Genomic DNA, 11,569 nt, shown 5'->3' on the forward strand with positions numbered 1-11,569 from the left:
GTTACCAAGCCTTTGCACTTTGTTATGTATGTTGTCAATTTTCAGTAAAGTTTTCAAAACTTTTTCTGTGCCTGTCTGAAGTTATTTTGGCACTCACTGATACTCTTCAAGCGCCACCCCTGCTGACCCACTAGGTCCCTGGCTTGGCACCCACTGATGCTCCGCAAGCATCACCTCTGCTGTCCCACTGGGTCCCTGGCTTGGTACTTGCTGAAGTTTTCACACTTCTTCACCATCCCCGGTTGGTGTGAAGACTGCTCAGGTACTGGCTTCAGCTTACTCACAGCGGTCTGCAGTAACAAGGTGGATGGTCCCCTAGTGATGACAGCTTCTCCTTCTACCTCCGACCACAGCTGGTTCTCAGGGCAGCCATCAGAAATTTTTGGGCCCCTTATACAGCTTTAGGCCTGGGCCCACCGGAGCCTGACCACCAACATTCCCACCGAATCCACCTCACCTGTATGCACTCAGCCCCCCCTCCCCACTCAATCCTGCATATATATGCCAGCCCTCCTCACACCTGTATATATGCCAGCCCCCCCTCACACCTGTATATATGCCAGCCCTCCTCACACCTGTATATATGCCAGCCCCCCTCACACCTGTATATATGCAGGCCCCCCCTCACACCTGTATATATGCCAGCCCCCCCCACACCTGTATATATGCCAGCCCCCCCTCACACCTGTATATATGCAGGCCCCCCCTCACACCTGTATATATGCCAGCCCCACACATACACACATCTGTAAACAGACAAAACTTTGGCCCCTCCCAGTACACTCCCTTTCCTTCACAGCCCCTACTTGTAAAGGAAATCTTCCTACCTAGTCCTAGCTTGTTTTCACAAAGCTGACACAGAGGAGCACAGTACAGACAGCTCACACGAGGGGTGCACATGCACATAGTAGCCAGAGGTGACAGTAAAGAGCTTGATGTCTGAGCTCAATGACACAGAGAGTAGCAGAAGCTGCGAGATCATTTCTATAGAGTACAACACGGCTCCCCTTCACCCGTCCTGCCTTCTTCTGGCCCAGACGGGCCCCTTACAGTTGTATCGGCTGTACCCCCCTGATGGCGGCCTTGCTGGTTCCCCCTCCGGCTGTACTGCTACTTCTGGTTGGACTACAATCAAGTAGTCCCAACCCTATGCTGCTCTCCTGCTTCTGGATAGGCCCTGCCAGACAGCCCATCCAGGTGGCACAGAACCCTGATCACCTGACTCTCTCTCTCTCTCTCTCTCTCTCTCTCTCTCTCCTAGCAGGTCAAGGGACTTAAACCCCTGCCAATTGGCTGAGACACGCCATCTATTCATGATCTGTCCTTGCTATGCCCTGGCCTTGTCTTATCCAATGACACCAGCTACCATGCCACCTAGTGACATAAGAGAGAAGTGCAGCAATTCCAGAATTAGGGGGAAATCAATTGATCTCCTAACAATTGGCCAAGGCAACTATCGCTTGGCAACTAAATTTGATAGCAACCCTGCCTAAACATCAGGGTGCTACATATATTAAAGCGGAACTTCACTCAAAAAAGTGAGGTCCATGTTTTTTTTTTTTGGGGGGGGGGTTACCAAGTACCATTTATTTGTTTTTCGATACCCACTCCCACTTCCTCAATCTTCACCTAGGTGAGGATGACGTTGCTCGTCATACCCCCTTCCCCACCTGGGACACATCACACATCCCAGGAGGCTGCAGGACCAGTTTCCCTACATTGCACAAATGTGTGCAATCTGCACGGAGGGAGCAAGCTATGATTCATTAAGAAGTTCCAAATCCAAGATTGCGGCACCGGGGAGCTGCAGCAGTGAGCAGAATCAGCTGCGGTAAGCACTGGAATTCACGGTCTGGTAAGTACCTGATTTTTAAAAATCAGTAGCAACAGTATTTGTAGCTGCTGATCCTTATTTACAGGGATAGTTCACCTTTACCACAAAGTTGCCTATGCAGATAAGGGGCGTCTGTAAATAAAAACAAGCTGTGCATCTCTGACTAAAGCCGAATAAAGCCCTTTATGTAAGTGTAGGCCATTTACATACTTCATGAAGCCTGATTGGAATACTCCCCGGACATTGCTAAGTACTACCAGGACATTGCTAAGTGAGGCCTAGTCATTACTGCTCCCCTCAACCATCACAGGAGTGAGCTCTCAAAGGCTGAGCTCAGAGCTACCGCATCACAGGAGAGAGAGTATGTGAGGGGATTTGAAACATCTCACTCCTGTGATGGTGGAGGTGGGCAGTGACGACTAGGCCTCACTTAGCCATGTCCTGGGAGTACTTAGCAATGTCCTGGGAGTATTCCAGTCAGGCATCATAATGTATGTAAATAGCCTACACCTATAGCAAGGGTATTATTCATCTTTAGTCAGAGCTCCACAGTTTGTTTTAATCTACAAACATCTTTTACTGTTGTTCTGTCGAGAAGCGCTCGCTATCGAGAAGTGCCCGGGTTGAACGGCACATGCGCCACGAATGCGCCTTGCATGTGCCATACGGAACAGCACAACAGCTGATGTTACACTCATGTTGTATCAGCAAGATGGCACCTGTGGACAATAGCCGACAGAAGGAATTTTTCTGTCAGATTGTGCCCTGCGCTCCTGTGGTGAGTTCATGTCGGCAAGGGGCGGATTTGTACATGTTGTGGGCAGATTTATAAGTGATAAGCAGTTGGGGGCGGAATTTGTAAAGATGGCCAGTGCTGCAAAACAAAACTTTTTACGCTATTCTTCCTGGACGCTTGCGGGGGCGCGTTTAGCCAGCTGATGGGTGGGTTTGCAGGGCGTATTTAGCTAGCTAACACAAGCCATTTGCATTTACTGAGTATAGTTTTATTATGCTTGTGTGTGTGTGTGTGTGTGTGTGTATATGTGTGTGTGTATACATACACACATACATACATACGCCCTGTATATAAATACATATAAATTGTATATAAATATGCCCTGCAAACCCGCCCATCAACATAGAAAAACCTGCCCATCAGTTGGCTAAACACGCCCCGCAAGCATCCAGGAAGAATAGCGTGAAAAGTTTTGTTTTGCAGCACTGGCCATCTTTAAAACTTCTGCCTCCAACTGCTCATCATTTATAGATCCACCCAGAACATGTACAAATCTGCCCCTTGCCGACATGAACTCACCACAGGAGCGCAGGGCACAATCTGACAGAAAAATTTCCTCTGTCGGCTATTGTGCGCAGGTGCCATCTTGCTGTTTGTTCCGTACGACGCATGCGCCGTTCGTCCAGGGCACTTCTCGATAGCGGGCACTTCTCGACAGAACCGTTTTGAACTTGCCAGGGGAGCATAAGGCACAATCTGACAGAAAAATTTCTTCTGATGGCTATTGTGCGCAGGCACCGTCTTGCCGTCACAACAGCTGATCGTAAAATCAGCTGTTGTGCTGTTCCGTATGGCGCATGCATGGCGCATGCGCCGTTCGTCCAGGGCACTTCTCGATAGAGGGCACTTCTTGACAGAACCGATATGAACTCGCCACGGAAGCATGGGGCACAATCTGACAGAAAAAATTCTGTCAGATTGGCGCCGTCTCGCAGTCACAACAGCTGATCGTAAAATGAGCTGTTGTGCTGTTCAATATGGTGCATGCGCCGTTCCTCCGGGGCACTTCTCGATAGCGGGCACTTCTCGACAGAATACTAGCATAGGCAGGTCTTTTTTCTTTTTTTTTTTTATAAAGGTGAACTCTCCTTTTCAACTTGATGAAGTTCCTCTTTAACCACTTTAGCTCTGGAAGGTTTACCCCCCCTTCATGACCAGGCCCTTTTTTGCAATATGGCACTCCGTTATTTTAACTGATAATTGCGCAGTTGTGCAACTTTGTACCCAAATAAAATTGATGTCCTTTTTTTCCCACAAATAGAGCTTTCTTTTGGTGGTATTTGATCGCCTCTGCCATTTTTATTTTTTGCGATATAAACAAATAAATACAGAAAATGCAATAAAATATATCCAATAAAAATTTAAAAAATATATGATTTCTTCATCAGTTTAGGCCAATATGTATTCTGCTACATATTTTTGGTTAAAAAAATCCCAATAAGAGTATATTGATTGGTTTGCGCAAAAGTTATAGCGTCTACAAAATAGGGAATAGATTTATGGCATTATTTTTTTTTTTTACTAGTAATGGCAGCAATCAACGATTTTTAGTGGGATTGCGGTGAATACATCTGATACTAAGTGACACTTTTTGGGGACCAGTGACACTAATACAGTGATCAGTGCTAAAAAAAAACAAAAAAAACACTGTCACTGTACTAATAACACTGGCAGGAAAGGGGTTAACATCAGGGGAAATCAAAGGGTTAAATGTGTCCCTAGTGGGTGCTTACTAACTGTGTGGGGGAAGTGCTTTGACTGGGGCAAGACAGAGATCCATGTTCTTGCTTAGCAGAAACACAAGATCTCCTTTTTCCCCTCTGACAGAATGGCGATCTGCCTTTTTTACATAGGCAGACCGCTGTTTTGTCTGCCTCGATGATCGGCGGGTCACGGCTGACATCGGGTCCACCGGACCTGCTGATTAGCTGCCATTGTGTCCAATCATAGCAAGAATGGGTTTCCCGGCGGCACGCTTGCCCCAGACCCTTCCACCCCCCCAAAAAATAAAAATGTACAGGTGCGTGACTTTGCGCTGAAGGGCAGCCTTGCTGCAGTAGATGTGCATGGGGTTATGATGAGGAGAGGGGGAGGTGTTCTGTAGTCCTTCCCTTGGGTAAAAACATAGCTCCTCCATAGATACACTAAGGTGCATGAGTCTAAGACAAGAGGATCTAGCAGAATCATTGGGATAAAATAAAGGAAAAAAACAAAAAAGAAAACGAATGCAGTCACCACTTCTGTTAAGGTAGCCACACAAGTTGAGATTTCTCCCATTACTCCATCCTTAGTGTGGAATAGGGAATCGCATTGCATGTGCGTTTGTCTACATATTTGGCCCCATCACATTGTTCTCCCTACAGGCACAGTGAAAGAGAAGTGCATAAGCACTCCTCTTATGGCAGAATCGGTAAAAGGGAGATCTTTTCCATCTCCCCGCCTGCACACAGAATGATAATGCTAATGTGATTAGGGTGTGCCCAGGCACACCCTGCATACCCTGTGCACACACCTATGCTGATAGGGCCACCCCCAACTCAAACCTTTGCTGATTCAGCAGAAATCCACCAAAATCCGAGCCATGTATAGCTAGATTTAAAGCAGAATTTCGCTACAACCAGAGTTCACGCCCCGCCCCAATTACAAAATTGTCCAGCTTTCCCCCCCTCGCTTGTCAATCGCTAAGGCGCCGTTCACACCTGGGCAATTAGAATCGCGGACATAATCGCTGGGATTCTGCCCAGGACATCAGGGGCCCTCGTTCACATTGACTGCAGCTTTGAAATTGTGAGACTTTATCTAAAATCGCACGATTTCAAAGCCGAATGTCGGTGCGACTCTGGCTGTGACTTGGGAGATATCTGCAAGGCTTCATGCACAGCAATCTATGCAAGTTGCACCCAAATTGCCAAAAGTAGCGCAAGGGAACAACTTTTTCAATTCAATGCGGCAATCACAAATTCGCCATTGCACTGATTTGAACAGTGCGATTGCCGGGAATAGGGTGCAACTTGTCATGCGATTTGACCTGACAAGCCGCTCCAACGTGAACAAGGGCTATTTGTAAAGATACGATTTTATAAGAAGGCGTGTGTACAGCGATCGTCTAAGCTTTCAACCGATAGCCTTATTGCTGCTTTTATAGAACCCAGCATCTCCAGTTTGTGGAGGTTAAACACATACATTTATGGGAGAGCTGACTTTCACTTTAAACATGCTGCTAGCAGGCTTCAGTATGCTTCAGGCTCCATTCACACTTTGCGATTTGGAATCGTGGGCTGAAACGCAGCGGTTCTGCCCAAATTAGTGCAAAATGCGCAACGTGCGTTTGGGAGTTCCATTCATTCTAAATGGCACCCTAAATGTGGGAAAAAAACACGACTTTTAACGCTTAAGGACTGGAAGATTTTCCCCCTTAATGACCAGGCCATTTTTTGCGATGCGGCACTGTTGTTTTAACTGATAATTGCGCGGTCATGCGATGCTGTACCCAAACAAAATTGATGCCCTTTTTTTCCCCACAAATAGATCTTTCTTTTGCTGATATTTAATCACCTTTGTGGTTTTAAATTTTTGCGTTATAAACCAAAAAAATCGACAATTTTGAAAATTAAATATATATATATATATATTTTTTTTTATTTTTTTTTTTACTTTTTTGCTATAATAAATGTCCAAAAAAATAAATAAAAAATGTCTTCATCGGTTTAGGCCGACATGTATTCTTCTACATATTTTTGTTAAAAAAAAGCGTATATTGATTGGTTTGCGCAAAAGTTATAGCGTCTACAAACTAGGGGATAGCTTTATGGCATATTTTTTATTTATTTTTTACTAGTAATGGCAGTGATCTGCGATTTTTAGCAGGGTTGCAACATTGCTGCGGACAAATTGGACCCTTTTGACACTTTCTTGGGAACCAGTGACATTTATACAGCGATCAGTGCTATAAAGATGGACTGATTACTGTATAAATGTCACGCGCAGGGAAGGGGTTAACACTAGGGGGCGATCAAGGGGTTAAATGTTCCCTAGAGAGGTGTTTCTAACTGTGGGTGGAGGGGACTGACTTGGAGTACAGAGAGATCGCTGTTCCTAATCGCTAGAAACAGCAGATCTGTCTCTCCTCCCTGTCAGATTGTTTGTTTACATTGACAGATCCCCGTTCTGGCTCTCTTCCCTGCAATCGCGGGTGGCCAGCGGACATCGCACATCAGTTCCCCCCCACCCCCCGCGGGTGCGCACCTGTTATAGCTGTTTAAAGGGCGTACAGCTACAGCGATTTGCGGGAACATGCTGACCTGCTGCCGTATAATGAGCTGATTGGCAAGTGGTTAAGAGTCGTGTGAAGGAGCAGGAGCTTCATTTTGGGTGACAAACGCATACAGGGCAGCGCATTGAAGTGAATAGGTTGTCCTATGAGTGTCAAGCGGAATCACGTGTAAATAGCCCACACAAAATCGCAACCGGGGATGCGAGTTCCCTTTACTCAAAGTGTGAATGGGGGAGGGGGCCTTAGCACTACCTAAATTCAGCTAGCAGCTTGTTTAAAGTGACAGTCAGCACTCCCATTAAGATCTATGTAAACCTTAACAATGAACTATTCTTGATTGGCCTTCTTTAGTATGTTAACTATACCATCGAAAACATTTTGTTATATTTTTTCGATAATGCAAAAAAAAAAAAAATACTTGTAGATCCCAGTGCTGCCATGTACAGTGCTACCAGTCCTGCAAAGTTGATCTGTTCAAGCTGTGAACTACAGAACACCCCCCCCCCCATGTGATGGAGAAGAGGAGAGGTGATCTGTAGCTCTTATGGCTCGTTCTTGCATGCAGCAGCCTTTGCCACCCTTTTGAAGAGCAATCCACAGTGAGTCAGGTGATAAGTCACCTCCTCGCCACCCTTTTCGGCCTTTTAATGCCTTCCGGGTTGCCTTGCGGGTTTGGGGGCTCCGGCTGTATGAATGGCCAGGGGCCTTGATGACATCAATCCTGCACATGTGGAGCATGGAGCTCTGAAGGTACTGCATGTGTGATGTCATATAAGGCTTACCTGTATAATAATCTATATATAAGGCTTACCGGTACAGCAAATAGCTCCTAAACTTACACTGTTTAGGAGATATTTCCAATACCTACTATTATAGGCTTACCTGTAGGTACAAGATAAAAAGTGGAGTTAACTACCTGTGTCTATGGGCTTCAGAATTCATTGGCAGGTGCAAAAAAGGTAACGTTGACCTCCTTCTGATCGTGGTTTCTATAGAACTGTATAGCAATGCAAATCTCCCATCTAATGTGAACCAAAGCCTATGGACCCTAATGCAGCCACTATATCTAAGGACTAGTAAGTGTCAATATATTACATTTTTGAAGTTGCCTTTGAAGGCTTCAACAAAGCTATTTTGAGGCTTGCTGTAAGTTTCCAGATACTTTCTAAAGGCTTTCTTTACAGTTTGGTCTTTCTACTGTATGTGCAAGGCCTAAAACCATGGTGAGACTTATCGTCTCTCAGCCATAGTGGGACTTATCGTCTCTGAGCCATGGTGGGACTTATCGTCTCTGAGCCATGGTGGGACTTATCGCCTCTCAGCCATGGTGGAACTTATCGTCTCTCAGCCATGGTGGGACTTATCGCCTCTCAGCCATGGTGGGACTTATCGTCTCTCAGCCATGGTGGGACTTATCGCCTCTCAGCCATGGTGGGACTTATCGTCTCTCAGCCATGGTGGGACTTATCGCCTCTTAGCCATGGTGGGACTTATCGTCTCTCAGCCATGGTGGGACTTATCATCACTCAGCCATGGTGGGACTTACCGTCTCTCAGCCATCTGAACAACTAACACCATGCCACACAAATATATGGTATAATGAAGTATTATTTGTGTCTATATTGAAAAAGAATTACCTTGAATTTCACCGCCAGCATCTCTGTTGCTTTCTGCTCCTTTGTTAAATCTTCCATCATCTTCTCCTTCTCTTCAATCAGCTTCATCTTTTCTTCCTCCAACAAGCTGTGGTCCTCCTGGATAGCTGCTTTCTCCTGCTGCAACCTCTCAGCTTGTTCCTTCAAGTAGCTCCCTACATTCTTCTCTATGAGGTTATCGTCATTCTCTTCCTCAGTCTCTGTATCCGGAATAGTCTCCCCATCCACCGATTTTTTCCTGCGACTGTTCCGTCGGCGCTTTTTGCTGAGCATCCCTCTTTTTTCAAGCTGGGCCTTCAGCCTGGCAATCTCTTCCTGGAATTCCCTCAGCAAAGTGTCCTTGGGGTCCTCGTTAATTTTTGGCTTGTTCTTGATGTTCTTAGCCCTGTTGGCAAACCTGAGAGTGGACAAGGTTTCGTCGTAGTGGTGGGAGACTGGACCCAGGGTGGCCACCATGATGGTTTTAGCATTGCCACCTAGAGAGTCCTGTAAAAGACGGGTTAGTTTGGAGTCTCTATAGGGAATGTGGGTGCTGCGCCCATCCACCAGTGCTGATATCACGTTACCCAATGCTGATAGAGAAAGGTTGATTTTTGAAGCTTCCTTGGGCCTATCTCCATTCATTCCTGTTTTGCTTTGTCTTTCACTGCCAGCCAAGTCCACCAGGTTGAGTTTACCAACTCGGATATGTTCCTGCCCATCCACACCCAGTTCACTGCACTCTATAGTGATAACAAAGATGGTGTGGGACCTGGAACTGTGCTCATTCATGTTTGTGGAGGCCACCGACCGAGCCTGGTTACCTAAATTCATAACATGTTCTATCTCCTTCACATTCTTGGTCACAAAAGAAGACAGGTCCTTAATATATACTCCACTTTCAGGGTTCTCCTTGAGTTCTAACTTCTTGTTCTGGTCTTTACATAAGAGGTCTCGGATTTCCTCCTGATAGATCTCCAGGTAAGACGCCCTCACCAAGTATTGCTGATTTTGGGATCTGGAGATATGGGTGAAAATGTGGTCAAAAGAATTCGGAATCACCCCTTTTTTATCTGACTCGGCCCAGCAACCCTGCATGGTGTAGGTCTTGCCGGTGCCGGTCTGTCCGTAGGCGAATATGGTACCATTGAACCCTTGCAAGACAGAATCGATGAGGGGCCTGACCGTCTCATCGTATAAGTCTGTCTGCTTGGAATTGGCATCGTATACAGCATCAAAAGTAAACGTCTTTGGCAGTTCCCCAGGGTTCGCCCTTGGACTCCGAATGGTCACCTGCCCCAGTTTGACATCCATAGCCACTATCCTGTCATAACCAGCTGCTTCTTCTTTCCTGTTGATTGGGCGGCATCTTACCACCACCTTCAGGGCTTCGCTGTTCTTGGTTTTACTGCACATCTTGCTCCCCTCCCCTTCTGCGTCTCCTCTGTTGTGATATTGTTTATTCCGAGGAGGGCACCTAGGAACACAGAACGGTACCCTCAGACGCTGGCATTCACCCGTCTATCCACAATACGTTCCTCCTCACCCTCTCCCACCACAGCTGGATCCGACACCTTCAGTAATCTCTTGGTAGCATCTCTCTGTCAACAGCAGAGCATCCATTGGAGCATCGTTCCTCCAGATGCGGATTTCAGGTTGTCAGGATGAAGCTGGTTCCAGCCTTTGAGGAGATGTCCTGGCGCTGATGGTGTCAGTTGCAGATTTGGGTGGCTAATCCTCTTTGATGTTCACGAGAGGCAGCTGGAAACGCCTAGTCTCTTCTGGGGCTGTGGATGCTCATTCATTGCTCTGCGGCCGCTGTCTGTGGGAGAATGACAGGGGAAAACAGGGGCTGAGGATGGGGCGGGGTCTGGGAATGATGCTGTGGACAGAGGAGACGAAGAGGAGGAGGAGGAGGAGGAGGAGGAGGAGGGGGAGATGCCTGCACTGGCTGACACAGGCACTCAGATAACACAACACACTAAGCTGCAGCAGTTTTCTCTATCAGAGGCAACCCAACAGGAGGATGACCTCAGCCCCAAGGGAGGCCTGATCTTATCCTGCTCTGGAATTCTGGGGGATGTAGTTCCCAAGCTGATAAGATCCCTAATGCCGGCTCATTATACACATCCTGCCTCTGAGCCACACAGATTACGCCAATGATAATTCAAACATCAAGGGATATGTCCGATAAAAGGAAGCAAAAATAAAAACATCGGAGCAACCAACCACAGCTCAGCGCAAGGGCACCTCGAAAACAATTGTTATCTATGTGTCCTTTTTCTACTAACGCTGCTATATAGGGTGGGATACGTTGCAACGCTTTTATTTTTTTTATTTTTATTTTTTTACGCACCTCGCCGCATGTCAGAGAGTTGAATGAAGTATCATTCGTGCGCCATTTTAGTAAAGTTTAGCTTCACACCATAGAAACGCAGTCTTCAATCTGGTTGCATTTATTCATGCGCATTTTTTTAATGGTGTTTTTTTGGTGCATTTTTCCCCTCTTTTTTTCTTCACGTTGAATAGGGACATATGCGTTCTTGATGCGTTTTACTGCGTTCCGTTACAGTCCAGTGCAGGAAAAATGCAGCACGTTCTACTTTTTGTCCCCTGAAACTGGAAAGCCCAGGAACTGACGGCACTGGTGTGAACTATGCCATTGTAAACCATGTAACCTACTTTCCATGCGTTTATGATGCAGAAAAAAACGCACTGGACTGCTTGTGATATGAACTGGTCCTTCATTCACCCCAATGCATTTTTTTCATGCGTTTTTCAGAAACGCAGGACCGTTTTTTTTTCATGGTTCCCTATGGAACACGATCACATCAATGCATTTTTAGCGACTCTGCGTTTTTGGAAAGGGTCAGGGACTTTTTTTTAAAAGCATAACAGGGCTTTTTTGGTTCAATAGACTTTTATGGAGCATGTAGTGCGTTTTTGATGCTTTGATGCATTTTGCATTATTTAATGTGCCCTACAATAAATTGGCCAAATAAAAAAAAAAGCATCAAAAAGAAAAACGCATC

General features: G+C 46.1%; 1 protein-coding gene across 3 annotated transcripts in view; it reads right to left on the minus strand.

Moving 5' to 3' along the window:
- Positions 1-10,542, minus strand: part of KIF3C (kinesin family member 3C) — a 115,280-nt gene extending 104,738 nt beyond the window's left edge. The window contains exon 1 of one of the 3 annotated variants that reach the window (XM_077489134.1): positions 8,541-10,542. In XM_077489134.1, the coding sequence (XP_077345260.1) occupies positions 8,541-9,953 (1,413 nt within the window). In that variant the 5' untranslated portion in view covers positions 9,954-10,542. The remainder of the gene's footprint in view (positions 1-8,540) is intronic. The other 2 variants (XM_077489135.1, XM_077489137.1) reach the window with 2 other exon arrangements.
- Between the last annotated feature and the right edge of the window lie 1,027 nt (positions 10,543-11,569).

This window comes from Lithobates pipiens, unplaced genomic scaffold (assembly GCF_037356315.1).
Source record: "Lithobates pipiens isolate NorthernLeopardFrog02 unplaced genomic scaffold, aLitPip1_a1.2 Scaffold_18, whole genome shotgun sequence".
NCBI lineage: Eukaryota > Metazoa > Chordata > Amphibia > Anura > Ranidae > Lithobates > Lithobates pipiens.